Source organism: Chiloscyllium plagiosum, chromosome 2, assembly GCF_004010195.1.
Source record: "Chiloscyllium plagiosum isolate BGI_BamShark_2017 chromosome 2, ASM401019v2, whole genome shotgun sequence".
Lineage (NCBI taxonomy): Eukaryota > Metazoa > Chordata > Chondrichthyes > Orectolobiformes > Hemiscylliidae > Chiloscyllium > Chiloscyllium plagiosum.
In genome coordinates, this window is record NC_057711.1 from 110494199 (window position 1) to 110510214 (window position 16016).

Sequence of the window (16016 nt, forward strand, 5' to 3'; positions counted from 1 at the left end):
TTTATTAGTCATCCTGGAAACTTTAATAACCACTCCTGAGTCTTAGCCCTCTTAACTAGTTTAAAGTCTTTGTGACCACCATATTTAGCCTCATGCTATGATTGTAGTCCCAGATTGATTCAGGTAGAACCTGTCCTGATTGTAGAGTTTCCTCCTCTCCCAATACTAATGTTAGTGCCCTATGAACAGTAATTCCTCTTTCCAATACCACTCCTTTGGACATATGTTTACTTCCCTAATCTTATCTCTTTGCCGATTTGCCCGTGGCTCAATTAGTAAAACAAAGATTAGAACCTTTGAGGTCCTGTTTTTTTAATTTTGTTTCTTATTCCTGATGTTCTCCAAACTGGACCTCTTGCCTATATTGTTGGTGACAACATGGATCATCACAACTGCACCCTCCCCATCCATCTCTGGTATCCTTTCAAGCTAACTCGAGATGTCCTTTACTTAGTCTCACTACACGAGACTCTGGATCATGCTATCGGTACCCCTAAATATACAATCCCCAACCATTATCACTTTTTTCTCTCTCTGAAAGGAGATGGGTGAGAAATGATCTTATGAATGTGTGCAAACTACCAAGGTCAGTAGAAATGTTATTTTGAGCATTACTACAAATTAAAGCAATCCATGGACAAGGCCACACAAAACAATCCTCACTTTCTACCACACAAAAACACAGGGCAAGGGAAAGTAAAAAATTGATTTCAGGAAATATTTTTCCACAGAAACACCTGGATAGTCTTCCTTCTGGATGGTGAAAATTAACAATCTGAATGCGCTCATCAACACCTGAACGCTGCAATGTGGTAGCCTGTGAGCCCCGAGAGAATTATTAGTTTAATGCCCTCCTTCATCCTGCGATCCTTGTAATATATTGGATTGACTTTTGAAACGTGAACTCTCAGCTGTGGAATGTCACTTGCTCACAGCACAATGACAGAAAGTTGCAGACTGGATTCCAATAATATCCTTTCCCTTCAGAAAAGAAATGGTCTTTATTTATTGATTCCTACAGCATAAATCAAGAACAACAAAAAAATTGATCGTACTTCCAAGAAAATATATGACTTTTTTTTAAAAAGGTTGTCTACCTAGAGCCTTAGTCAAATCTATTCAGATGGGCACATAGGAACAGGGCATGCCATTCATGAGTCATTTCCACTCTATGCAATTAATTCTTGTCTGATCTGGTTCTGAACATGATGTAGCTGCCTTCGTTCCAAACTATTAATGCTTCAGCTTTACAGAATACACCAACCTGAAATTCTCGGTTGATCAAGCCCGCAGTCAATCAATCCTTTTGTAAAGGGATAATCATTCACTCAATTGTGAGCAATCATTTGGGGGACCAGCAGTGGATTTAAAATAGATTGTGAATACAAAAATTTGCTAATCAGTCCTAGGTCACGTCTTGTTGACTGACATACAACTGAAAATAGTTTCTAAAACTTTATAACTCTGCTAAAAATAAATCACGCCATTATTAATGAAGTTCAGTCTCTTTTTTACAGGAGAAAAGATATATGCACAACTTTGAGGTCCTTTTGAGACACATTGAACAATCATGAAGCAATGGAGGAGGGAAACTCATTTCTGCAATGGCAGGAAAAAAGCAAACACTCATATTTGATCTCTCAAAAAAAACTTTTAAAAAATGGAGAGTGTGGTAGAGGAGAACTCCACAGAGACTGGTATCCCATCACAGTCATCCTTTATTTACATCTGGAGAGTGCTTGTCACTGGTCCAGCTCCCTCAGAGCCAGCTCTCAGAGTGAGCACGATATCTGACACTACTGTTTTATTTTTTTTATTTTTAAAATTTTTTTCTTCTTTTTTTTCTCTTTTTGTGTGCGTGCAGGTGTGAGACACAGTGAGAGACACAAGGTGCATCTGTCAGCCAGGGTTCCCTGATTGGACCAGATTAACAAACCCAATCAGGGAAATCATATTCTATAAGGTCCACCTGATTGACTTCATTACAATCACTACATCCCTCCCCCAGGAGTCCGAGAACACAGGGTAGTTCATTTTTTTGTAGCTTCTTTAGCACCGGGTCAAGTTCCTTTAACTCTGCTCTGATAATGGACAGCTTGTATCACTCAGAGATTCACCTCTTGTGCCTGGAGCGTCTTGGAAGAAATTTATACTTTTCTTCAGGCATTAAAATCTGACTGGAGAATAGCCCATGTGGTTCCATTGTTTAAGAAGGGTAGCAGGGATAATGCAGGAAATTACATGCCTGAGAGGCTCACATTGGTGGTATGGAAATTATTGAAAAAGATTCTCAGGGATAAGATCTATTTGCATTTAGAATCAAATGGACTTACTTGCAATAGACAGCATGGTTTTGTGCAGGGGAGGTAGTGCCTCACGAGAATTAGAATCTCTCCACTGCGGAAACAGGCCCTTTGGTCCAACAAGTCCACACTGACCCTCCAAAGAGTAACCCACCCAGACCCATTCCCCTACCCTATTACTCTATATTTAGCCCCGAGTAATGTACCTAAACTGCACATCCCTGAACACTATGGGCAATTTAGCATGGCCAATTCACCTAACCTGCACATCTTTGGACTGTGGGAGGAAACAGGGGCACCCGGAGGAAACACACGCAGACACGGGGAGAATGTGCAAACTCCACACAGACAGTCACCCGAGGTTGGAATCGAACCCGGGTCTCTGGCACTCTGAGGCAACAGTGCTAACCACTGAGCCACCATGCCACCCCTTTGATTGAGTTTTTTTGAGGAGGTAATGAAGACGATTGATGAGGGAAAAGCGGTTGATGTTGTATACATGGAATTCAATAAAGCATTTGACAAGGTCCTTTATGGCAGACTGGGACAAAAGGTGAAGTCACATTGGTATCAGGGGTGAGCTGTCAAATGGCTTAGTCATAGGAGGCAGAGGGTAATGGTGGAAGGATGCTTTTCAGAATGGAGGGTTTTGACTAGTGATGTTCCACACAGATCAATGCTGGGACCTCTGCTGTTTGTGGTCTCCACAAATGGTTTGGAGGAAAGTACGGCTGGTCTAATTAGTAAGTTTAAAAATGATACAAAGATAGGTGGAGTTGCGGTTAGTGAGGAGGGTTGTCAGAGGATACAGCAGAATATTGATCAGTTGGAGGCATGGGCAGCAAAATGGCAGATGGAGTTTATTCTGATGGTTCAATCCTGATCAAGGGCTTATGCTCAAAGTTGATTTTCCTGCTCCTCAGATGCTGCCTGGCCTGCTGTGCTTTTTCAGCACCACATTCTTCGACTCTGATCTCCAGCATCTGAAGTCCTCACTTTCTCCTTGTTGATTATAACCTTACTGTAAAGCCTCTTCCAAGGATGCCTACCTTGAAGAAGTTCTCTTCTCCCTCTACAAGGATCTCAGTGAGTCTCTCTCTCACTGCACCCTTCAGGTCATCTCCTCTGCCCTGAAGCTCTTCTGCCACGTCTTGAAGCAGACCCGCTACCACAATCACATCTCCTTCCTCAGTGCCTACCTATGGAATCAACTGATCCTGCATGGACTCCGGACTACATTCAGACCATCACAATTTGGACCTCACCAGGACAACCAGTACCTACAACAAATCCAAAGCCTCCAGAAATGGTTCTCCCTCCAGATCCTCCACTCCACACTTGCAGCCATGCGCCGCCAACTACTCTCCCTGAGTCAGCCCTGCCAAAGCTCATGGCCACACTCTCCCAGACCTGCAAAGGACCTCTGATGCTCTTCATCCTTAGAATCACACTACACAAACGATTTTTCTCCACCAGAACAGACATCACAGAGTGTAAGGACACCAAACCTTAATGAACTTAACTCAATACTCGGGATTCCTCAATCATCCTAGAAGCTTCTCCCAGCTTCCGGAACCACTCAGACGCCATTAGCCATACGGCTTTAGCCACCACCACTATGGTGAACGATGACATCACCTCTGCTCCCACCGCCCAAAGACTGCAGCCAGGGCCGGCACGAGATCGCCGGCACGAGAACTGTCTCTGTTACTGCTGCAAGATCCACCACTGCTGAAACCAACACAAAGTCTACCCAGAACGTCATTTCTGCCCACACAGTTACCGCCGCTGCAGCCACATTCGCCCCCATCGATGTCGTTCACCGGAACATCGCTGACATCACTACATCATGCGTTACATCACTTTCGCCCGTGCAGGCGCCACTGAAGGCATCACGTCCGCACCCCTCCACTGACCCGCCAGGGTGAGCATCACTTCCATTGGTTCCCATAACCACACCCACTCTAGAGACAGTCTCCCACCCGATTCTCAACTCCAGCCCAGCACCAGGTCCTAGCCTCCAGCCCAGTCGTGTTTTTACCATTTCCCCAAACCTCCCCCTCACTGAGGATGAACGATCAGTCACAGTAAAGGCATCAACTTCATCCCCTTACACTCCCAGATCAATGAATTCGCCATGCATTGCGACATCAAACACTTCTTCCACCGCTTCCACCTCCGTGCTTACTTTTTCCATCAGGACTTCTGCCCACCCTCCAAGGACCCCTTCTCCTGCCTCCAACACACTACATCCACCTGGACACTTCGTGCTGCTCTGTTCCCACCCTTGATCTCATCTCCAACTGCTACTGCAACATTGACCGCCTCAACCTGTCTACACCCATCCAACCTCTCACCCTCACAACATGCAGCCCACAACTCTCTCCGCTCCAACCCCAACACTACTATCAAACCTGCAGACAAGGGAACACAGTGGTAGTGTGGCACACCGATCTCTACACCGTTGAAGCCAGGCGCCAACTTGCGGACACCTCCTCCTACTGACCCCTCAACTTTGACTTCAACTCCCATTACCAAACCATCATCTCCCAGACCATCCACAACCTCATAACCTCAGGGGATCTTCCACACACAGCTTCCAACCTCATAATCCAGGAACCCTGCACCACCTGGTTCTACCTCCTACCCAAAATTCAACAAACCTGACTGCCCCGGTCGACCCATTGTCTCAGCCTGCTCCTGCCCCACTGAACTTATCTCTGCATATCCTGACACTGCCCTGTCCCCCTTTGTCCAGGAACTCCCCACCTACGTTCAGGACACCACACATACCCTCCACGCCTTTTCCCTGGCGCCAACACTTCATCTTCACCATGGACATCCAGTCCCTGTACACATACAGTCATCATGATGAAGGCCTCCAAGCTCTCCATTTCTTCCTCTCCCGCCAACCCAACCACCACCCTTCCACTGTGAGCTCATTCCTGATGAAGGGCTTATGCTCAGTTCTCTTGCTCCTCAGATACTGCCTGACCGGATGTGCTTTTCCAGCACTACACTCTTCAACTGAAATGGAGTTTAATACAGATAAATGCGAGGTGATACATTTTGGAAGGTCAAGTACAGGTAGAAATTACACAGTGAATGGTAGAACCCTGAGGAGTATGGATTTGCAGAGGGATCTGGCTGTGCAGGTCCACAAACCAATGAAGGTGGCAGTGCAGATAGATAAGGTAGTAAGAGTCAGAAAGGCTATAGAGGGGCCAGGCCCGTTTTGCTCCCGTACCATTTGTATGTTTGCAGCTTTCATGTGGTTCACGCGCTTGTTCAGGACCATCGCACCTACCCAAACTTTATATGTCATTGGACCAGACTTCATTTTGGCCATGCCTGTTACCTATGCAGGGCCATTCTCATGGTTCTAATACTAAACTTGATCCCTGAAATAAACTCTCTCTCTCACTTAGCGGAGTCTTGTGTCCAGTGTTGGTGCTCCTGATGCCATTTCACCTTATCCCCCAGGGCCGGGAAGATCACATTTAAACTGCTACAAAATCTTCTCCCTATTAGTAACTCTGTTGGAGCTATCTCTGCAGTTATACTAGGGGTAGTCCTGTACTCAATTAGGAACTAAGACAGTGTGGTATCTAATGAAGCTGTAGGCTGTTATTTTAAGCCTGCCAAAGTTTAGACTGCTCTTTTTGCCATACCATTGGATGATGGATGGTATGGAACTGTCCTTATATGTTCAATGCCATTCGACTTGTGGCTGTTGGAAAACAATGGCCTGTTGTCAGTGAGCAACACTTCTGGAAGTCTGTATGGTAAATGATGTGTGCTGTTTTGCTACTGTTATCCCTGTGGTCGATGAATGAACTCTATGCACTTCCAGCTACTTTGAGTGGGTCCACAATGACAAAGAACATTCAGCCTATGAAAGGACTTGCATCGTTGACATGTAACTGAGTTGGAGGTTTACCCAGCCATTCCTACAAATGTGCAGGAGCTGTCGGTAGTAATTTCTTTTCCTTGTTGGTACTCTGGCCTGCTGACACAGCTATGTCTGCATTCAATCCAGCCACCAGGCATAACTTCTCAAAAATGTCTTCATTTTGGAAGCCCCTGATGACCCTGATGAAGTTCAGCCAGTATTTGGCAGCAACCTTTACTTGAGATGATCACATTTGCTCCCCATAATAATATGCCATCCTCTCCTATGATCTGGTCTCTCCAGGTCCAAAAAAGGTTTCAATTCTGTTTCAGGCGGCTCTTTGGCTTGGCCCATCACTCCCAGCTGTTTCAGGTTGGTCAGGATCTTTCTGTATCCAAAGTCTGATATTATCTGGCTGTGACTGTGTGTCCAGAAAATTTAAAACCATTATGGATTCTTCAAATGGCAGTATCTCCAGTGGTGTATCTGCCAGCAAGAGGTGGGTCAATACATCCACAATTGCTCCTTGACCTACCAGACGGTATTCCAACTTGTAATTAAACACACTTATATTAGAGCCCACTGTTGATTTTGACCTGAGGTTGTGGGTGGCAGCACCTTGTCCTCTTTAACTAGAACAAGCAGGGGTTTCTGGTCCATTATTTTTTACAAATTTATGTCCGTAATGGTATTCGTGGAACTGCCTGACTCCAAATATGACCATCAAACCTTCCTTCTCTATCTGGGTGAACTTACACTCTACATTTGCAAAAGTCCTGAATGCATACACTATTGGGCGTTCCTCTCCATTGGGCCACCTATGAGCTAACATTACCCCGATGCCATATGGGGAGGCATCGCATATCAATACCAGATCTTGCTTGCGATCATAGTGTGCTAACACCTGAGAGGATGATAGCTGTTTCTTTACTTCCCTGAAAGCTATTGCTTGGCTATGCGACCATTTCCAATGCTGACCTTTTTTTAAGAATTGATGCAAAGGTTCCAGGATAGAGGCCAAGACTATATATGAACTTTATTATTAAATTATTATAATTCATAAATTATTATTAAATTCACCAGCCCAAGGGATGACCTTAGCTACGGAACACATGTGGGAGCTTAGGCATCTTTGATCGCCCTCACTTTATCTTCCAACAGGTGTAACCCAGTCTTGTTGACTCTGTAACCCAGGTAGTTCACTTGGGGTGCCTGGAACTCACATTTTTCCCTTCTAAAGCATACGTTTGCGTGGGAAAAATGTCCAAGTTCTCTAAGTGCTCCTTATTGATCATCCCTATTATTAGCACGTCATCTAGATAAATGGCGACCTGGGGTAGACCTTATAAAATGTTCCCATCGTCCACTGAAAACGGTACATGCTGACGAAAACCCAAATGGCAGTTTTGTATTTTGGTGTGCACTTATGGGTATTAATGGGTACTTCTGGGAAGCCTCATCTAACCTCAAATGCAAGAACGCATGGTTCATGTCTAGCTTTGTGAATGACAGATCCCTTGCCAGTTTTGTGTACAAGTCCTCTATGCGAGGGATTTAGAATTTATTCAGCTGTGAAAAGCGGTTTACCATTTGTTTAAAATCCTCACAAAGATAAACCAACCTACCTGGTTTCGCAATTGGTATGACTGATTCTGCCCATTCTGCAAACTGGACTGGTTTGATGATTCCTTTGCTTTCCAGCCTTCTGATTTCTGCCTCTAATTTTTGCTTGTAAAGCAAATCGCACTGGGTAGGCCTTGTAAAAGTATGAAATTGCTTCCTGGTCAACATTCAAGGTTGCCTTGACTCCTTTGGTAGCCCCCAGACCTTCATGAAAGATTTCCAGATATTTAATTAGGTCTTCACTCAGGCAGCCATTTTCTAATCAAAAGATGTTGAGCCAATCTTGGTAAGTTTTTCTTAACAATTTCGCCCTATCAAGCCTGAGCCTTTTACTACAATCAGTGGTAAATGAATCAGATGCTTCCTGTAACAGACCGGAAACACAACTATTTCCTTAATCTGTAAATGTTCCCTGGCATAGGTTCTCATTCTAGCTGAGGTCTTTCACAAATGTAAGGGTTGGAGTTCAGAGCAAATTTTCTTAAAGAATGGTTCTGCAATCACAAAAACACCCACACTAGCATCGACCTCTATTAGAACTGGGTGACCATTTAACCAGACATTTATTTTGATTGCTTCTGTTGGATGTACTAAGCAATTTAATTGTTCCAAAGCAGACGTAGGTGGACTTCCCAGAGTGTGCATGCTCCTCGTCTATAAGTTCCCTTCCTCCATTTATGTCTCGTGGGATTCTTTTGTTGTCTCGAGTCCATACCAGCAGCAAGTACAATGGCTTGCCAGGCTAGATTCTGAAGAAAACTTTAACCATTGGCCAGACTTGGCTTTGTTTTGAGGTTTTGCTGTGGGTTGACCTGAATCCCCTCTTTTCAGGATATGTCCTGAGTGAGGCTATGCAATTGCCTTCACTCAAGTGGTGTTTTCCAAGTTCAGTCAGACTGGCGAGGCTGTCAACTTTGATAGGATTACCTTTCAACTCATATGCTGCACTTTCCAATGACAAAGCCACTTGTAGTGCTTGTTCGAAGTCGAGTTGGGCTTTAGCTGGTGGGTGCTTGTGCATGGTTACATCATTAATCCCACCTACTGAATGGTCTCTCAGCATCTCATTAAGGGTTAAACCAAAATCACATTCCTGTCAGTAATCCTAACCTAGTCAAAAATCTCAATACGGTTTCCCAAGGTTCTTGAATTGCCGAGGGAAACCACTAGCATCTCTGAATTTGAGAAGGCTTGGGGGTCATAAAATTCCTTAAATAAATCCATCAACTCTTGAAAGGTTTTAACTGAAAAATGTGTTGCTGGAAAAGTGCAGCAGGTCAGGCAGCATCCAAGGAGCAGGAGAATCGACATTTCGGGCATAAGCACTTCTTCAGGAATGAGGAAGATGTGCCAAGCAGGCTAAGATAAAAGGTAGGGGGGAGGGGCATTGGGAATGCGATAGGTGGAAGGAGGTTAAGGTGAGGGTGATAGGCCGGAGAGGGGGTGGGGGCGGAATCATAGAGCTGTACAGCATGGAAACACACCCTTCAGTCCAACTCGTCCATGCTGATCAGATATCCTAAATAAATCTATAATCCTATTTGACAGCACTTGGCATATATCCCTCTCAATTCTTCCTGTCCTCTACCCATCCAGATGCCTTTTAAATGTTGTAATTGTACCAGCCTCCACCATTTCATCTTGCAGTTCATTCCATACACACGTCATCCTCTGCATGAAAATGTTGCCCTTTAGGTCCCTTTTAAATCTTTCCCCTCTCAACTTAAACCTATGCCCTCTAGTTTTGGACTCCCCCACCCCAGGGAAAAGACCTTGGCAATTCAATGTCTGTCATGATTTATAAACCTTTATAAAGTCACCCCTCAGCCTCCGACACTCCAGAGAAAATATCTCCAACTTATACAGCCTTTCCCGATAGCACAAACTGTCCAACTCTGGCAACATCCTTGTAAATCTTTTCTGAATCCTTTCAAGTTTCATAACATCATTCCTACAGTAGGAAGGTCAGAAATGCACACGGTATTCCAAAAGTGGCCTAACCAATGTCCTGTGCAGTCGCAACATGACCTCCCAACTCCTATACTCAATGCATTCAAAGGCAAGCATACCAATCAATTGCCTTTCTCTCTTTTCCCAATTTCTCTCTTTCACAGTTGTGTCCACCTCCATGGAGAAGGACCATGCACAAGACATGATCTGATGGTAATGCTGAAAGCTTTCTGCCACCTGTGGGGACTGGGTGCTGATGCCCTAAAGAAATCTCCTAAGAATTTGACCACCTGCATCCAGTTTTTGGAGGTTGCGTGCCTGATTTATTTTGGATTAAGAAAATGGGTGATGCTTGAGTCTAACCACTGCCATCTAAGCAGGGGTGGAAAGAGAAAACATCTCCAGACAAAACAGCCTGTCATTCCTCCCTCCAGAAAAACACGTCTCGCCCGCGAGGAGGTTAAAATGCCAATCCAAACTTGCACCTACACCAGTGGAGTAGGTGGAGCTTACGGCGCAGGCGCAATAGCTGGCGAGCCCGCGGCCCCGCCCCCTCGCTGTCGGACAATGGATGGAACGTAGAATGTGGCGCTGGGCAGAGGGAGACGCTACACACTGCGCTCCAAAGCGGCAACAAGTTTCGTCCTCCCGCAGCCTCTCGTGCAAAATAATCACCAGCAAAGCTAGTTCTTCTCCTCTGCACTCTCTTTGCATACCCCGAAACAGCCTTTTCCCTCGCATTTTGCAGTCTCGTTTATTTTGCTTATTGCATTGTTTATTTGTGTTCTGGGAGGAAGTGGTAAGGTGGGGGTTGAAGCTGAAGTTGTGTCTTTTTTTTGTTTTGCAGTATTTGATTGCTCGCTCTCTTTTAATTAATTGTTACTTTCTCCCCCCCATCACGCGCACACAGACACACACCTCCCTCGAGCCCAAGGTTGTTGCGAGGTGATGAGAGTGTTGCAGAGTAGCCGCTTGCTCCCGGGGGTTTTGCTGCGGCCGTTCTGCGCCCTGCTGCTGCTGCTGAGCGGCACTCCCGCTTCCCGGAGCGACGCTGAGCTGCCCTGCCAGATCCTCAAGCGCATCGGGCGCACGGTGCGCCTGGGCGCGGTGCTCCTGCTGCCGCAGCAGCATCCCGGAGCCCCGCCGCTGTCCGGTCCCGTCAAGTCAGGGGCCGCCCGCGATGCACTGCTCCGGGCCGTGCGGCGCCTCAACGCCCGGGCGGCGGAGCTGCTGCCTTACAACTTGTCGGTCGAGCTGGTCATGGGCATGGAGACGGGCCTGGGGGAGCTGCCGGCGTTCGGCGTGCCGCCGGCCTCTCGCCGCGACCCGCAATCCTTCCTGGAGAGTGTCTGTCGCACGGTGGTGGTGCAAGGGGTCAGCGCCCTGCTGGCCTTCCCCCAGAGCACCGGGGAGCTGCTGCAGCTGGAGTTCCTCTCGTCCACCATCCAGATCCCCGTGGTCAGCATCGTGGGCAAGCAGTACCCCAGGCAGTCCAAGGTAAGGCACCCCGAGACTTTCAATGTGCAATCGCGGGGAGCTGAGCAACTCCAGAGGAAAGCAGTTTCGAGGGAGAGCAACTTTGCAGGCAAGGGCAAAAGGTGCTGGTGATTTCCCAAAAGAGCCAGAAGCGGGTGGATGGGCCGAACGTGCTAACCGGTAAAGGTGAGGCGGGACGCGATGTGGAAATGGTGGCTGCTCTCCCGTGCCCACACACTGACGAGTTCTGTTCCGGACAGCAGGAACGGTGTTGGACAGCTCCCTCATGGAGAGGTGGAGGGCGCATGGCCTTTTCCCATCCTGCTCTTTATTGGAGAGCTACAGGAGTCTGAAGGAGCAAAGAGCTCAAATGAAGTTTCATTATTTTGAATATCCACACATCTGCAAAAGAAATTTCGCTGTGTTTATTCGCATTTAATTGTGATTTGGGGCGAATGGACAGTCCGAGCTTGCATGATAGTGGTGGGAATGGAAGTGGTGCAGGAATCTAGATTGGCACATCAAAACGAATGGTGGCTGGAGTTCAGCTGATCAGGGTTAAGACATAGTTTGGTTGCAGCTCCTCTGTTTTAGACTGTAGTTATTTGAAATAACGTGCTGTCCAATGAGAGGTCTACACTACGGTAATTGTTAGATATGGAGACTCGATAGAGATTGCGCACTTTAATAAAACCAGAGAAATATATAAAGACTATTTGCAGAGAAAAGTGATAAAAATGACTTTTTAAAATAGTATTTGTACAGTTAGTGGGGAAGAGAAGTCCGAGCAACTTGAATCTTACCACTCGTATATTCGCCGAGTGGGATTTGAAATGCATATTTGCAGCTTTTTATTTTAAACAATGGCATTTATTCGATTACTGCATTCGCTATCGAATAATTCCGGAACCAGTGATTGCTCGCGGCTGAAGTGAAAGTTGAGTGAGGATGAGGCAGCGGGAGCTTTTGCAGTTTGAGATGGCATTTCCCAGCGCCAAGCCTTAGCATTTTCCTTGATAATTCAGCAATTGTCGCTTTTGAGTGGAGGGGGAAGGGGATTCAGAATGTTTCTTCTTGTAGTAACTTTCGTAGCTTGCAGGAACTTAAATATTCTGGCGGAAGAGGGTCCTGTTTAAAGGACAGAATGGAACTGATGCCAAACGTGCCTCAAACAGTAAACAAAACATTATTGCTATGAAATATAAACTCGAAACGGGATTCGGGAGACGAGAAATTTGATGTTAAACATCAAAATGGGTGTTTGATTAAACTACATGGTGGATCTGAACACTTCGCAAAATCTCAGCGCAGGTATTAAAGGACAAGGTGAAAATGATAAGATTTCACGACTAAGATTCGATTATTTCTTGGCCAGAAATGTATCTTTCTACAAGAACAACAGTGGAGCTGGAGTGAACACTGAGCAGTGGCAAGGTCAAATATTGGCTTCAGCTTGCTGGTCGAGCAAGAGAAATCAAAACTCCGAGAGCGAATCAATCCGGTGAAGTCTCAGTCACTGATAACTTGGCGCCGTGTGTAGTTGGAGAGACGGGCACATCAGCCCACTCTTCCGCCCCCACACACACTCCTTCCCCCATCACTATTTGTTTATTAAGCTCGCTCCGAAATAAAACGGGAAACCTTTTTATTCCCCTGTTCGCAATTGATGCAAAACCAAAAACAGGAGCCTTGTAGCAGCTCCAAACGTTTGTTCATTTCTGATTCAACTTAGCCATCATTAGCTCTGCAGCAAAACTCGGTTCGCCCCCTCTGAAAATGAAACAAGGGCGCCTTCATTAACTATTTCAACACGATGTTTAAACAGCTGCTGATAAACGGAGCTGGAAGGTGTCTCTCGAGAAACATTTGCTCAAATGGACAACTATTTTTGCAGCATTGATTAAGCGGACTCTTTCAATTCCGTTGACTAACATAGGAAACATCACCTTTTTGTGTGTTGGGTAGTTATCCCCGTGACCCTGACTGTGGGGGGGTGGGGGGCGAGAATTAACCCGGTAGTCGCCGCATCTTCGGAAGGAAGTTTCGTGTCTGCGAGAAACCTGAGCGTTAAAATGACCTCAGAGTGACTTCTGTCATGTTATTGAGGCGGGATAAGCTCTGTGGTAGCAGCAGTGAGGAGGATCTGTGAACAGTGAAGTTGGAAAGCTCCTCTCTCATCAACACCAAGTACAGTCAGCTCACTAATTTGGAAAGGAGACGAGAAAGCTGCTTGTATCTTTGTCACAACATTGTCTCCCCCTCAAAAAAAATGTGAATGAATTGGTCAGCGATTGATTCCAGAGCTGAGCAGCAATGACTGCAGCTTCCTGCTCCCCTCCCACCCGATTTGGAGAGGACCCTCCAAAGTTCCTGTGGCCCAGCCGAAGCGACCTCGCCACGGATTTTGCAGCATGAAGCGGCGGTCTGCACAGTGCAGCCAGCGATTGTACGCCATTCCCCTGACAGCAATGCTGGCGCAGACCAGGAAGGGCCTGCAACTTTCCTCGGTGTTATTGTGTAGCAAGGATGAGAGCAGCTCGAGAGACACCCACCGTCTCCAGCGGCCAGGGTTCAATGGGGGAAAGATGGGAGGTGTAGACTGAACACGATGCACTGTAAATGACCCCATGAACCCATTGTTGGGTTTTGAGCTCGTTGGTCGTGTCTCCATTTGACTCTTAAGTCAACATATAAAACCGAACGTTTAAACATTACTAACTCGATACCGAATGGGGAAATGTGTTCACACCGAAATTGACATTATTTCTTTCTCCCTCTCGGGCGTTTGAGTTTATAACCACCACCCATCAAGGCTTAAATATCAATCAGATTTTACCCTTTGGACCCCGGAGGGGAGTCTGTTTTGTGTATTTACTTCCATGTCCCATTTTATTAGCTTCTTGATTTTCACTAGGTAACGTTTTCATCACCTCGAGTATCCCAGGCGATTATTGTTAGTCGCCTTTTTTTAAAAAAAAACCTCTTGTGTGATGGGTTTGCTTACAGTCCCGTGACGGTGATTGACCGCTGTTCAGCGACATTGTATGAACATCAATGAAAGTTAAATTTCCACTGGATGCCTAACGTTCACGGAGTTATCCGAGTCCTTTTACGACATAAATTGGGGCTGCCATTAGTCTGGGATGGATTCATTATCTACTCCTGGCAAACTGACAGCAGAACCTTGGAGCGAACCGGTTTCGCTGTTCTTAAACGTTTAGTGCTTTCATTTCGTTCATTTCGAGCTCAGCTAGTAAAGATTCAGAGCGCCATCTCATGGAAAGCACTCTTCGATAGAAACAGGTTAATCAGAAGTGTATCTACTGGAAACACCCTTTAGGTCTGGTGGCATCTGCAAAATCAACATTTCAGCTTGATAGCTCCTGGTCCTGAAACAATAACTCAACGGTGTTCCGATTCCCAGCATTTGCTGAGGTTATTTGCATTTATTCAATATTTACTTTTATCTTGTAAAATGATCAAAAGTTGCTAGTCTTTTAGAAACTGATAAAGACAAAGCCGTTTAAAAAGTTGCAGGTAAAATCTGTGTATTTTTTTCCAGTCTATTCCAGGCTATTTGTGTTGTAACGCTATTTGAAAAAAAAACTTGAAAAGTGATTGTGAAATCACGTAATAATGGTTACCTTTGAAAGATTTGGAAGACTACAGTCCTAACCAATAAGAATAAAAGGAGGCTAAGTGTCTCGTAGTGATTTACAACAGGGATTCAATTCAGCAATACAGATAACATCAAATCACCAGAGCTTTAATGTTACAGCTTAAATTAAGCAGCATTTTTAAGGTTGGCTTTCTACTTGAAACATGCTGTCAGACATTTGCTACATATTTTATTGTGCAGTCTATATTTTAGCTAGAAGCTGTGTTGTCGAGTAATCTGATAAACAGGGAGTAGAATGAGTGACTAACAGCACAATCTGCTGATTGGCCCTGCAGTGTATTTTAAACATCTGTCCTAGTATTCGTGGTACTGTGGAAAACAATACATAAATGATATGAATGAAATGATTGCAAGACTGATAATTGTGAAGCAGAAACTGTAAACACGTCTCAACAAGTTACCGATACTACAGCAACGTAGAAGTCACCAAGATTTTTTTAACATTAAAGTGCACAGCTGCGTAACTTGACACCAAGACACATGACTATATGAGCAAAGGTGACCAAAACAGAGCACAATGGAGAGGCTTAGGGAGGGAATTCCAAAGCTCGGGGTCCAGGCAGCAGAATATATTCTGCTGTAGTATAGCAGCAGTGTGTAGCAATTCAAAATGGGGTTTGTGCAAGAGGCTGGGATTAGAGGAATGCAAAGATCATCAAAGAGTCAATAGACTGGAGAAGGTTACAGATCTGGGGTTAGACAAGACTGAATGAACTAAAGACGGGGATGAGAATTTGAAAACCATCAAGGGGCTTCTGCAAAATAAAATATGCCGAGGCACTTCCCAAGAACATTAGAAACCAGCATGACCAAAGCATGACATCAGGCTGTGGGAGGAGGAACACTAGATTTTGGGCCAAAGCATATGACTAATGATCATCTTAATGGAGGAAAGTGAGGGAGAGAGGGTATTTGGAGCTCTGAGACAAGGTCCAATACTAATGATGAAAACTGAGAATGCCCAAGGGGCTGCAGAGATTAGACAAGTAAGGGATTGGAAAACTAGGATGAGAAATTTAAAAATGTTGCTTGACTTCTTGTGAGTTAAAACCTTGGCAGCTGAGTTTCGGATGACCTCAAGTGGGGAGAAAGT

At 45.4% G+C, this 16016-nt stretch overlaps 1 protein-coding gene across 1 annotated transcript in view; it reads left to right on the plus strand.

Moving 5' to 3' along the window:
* Nucleotides 1-10336: 10336 nt before the first annotated feature.
* Nucleotides 10337-16016, plus strand: part of grin3a (glutamate receptor, ionotropic, N-methyl-D-aspartate 3A) — a 146616-nt gene continuing 140936 nt past the window's right edge. The window contains exon 1 of the mRNA XM_043715600.1: nt 10337-11265. Within this exon, the coding sequence (XP_043571535.1) occupies nt 10717-11265 (549 nt within the window). The 5' untranslated portion in view covers nt 10337-10716. The remainder of the gene's footprint in view (nt 11266-16016) is intronic.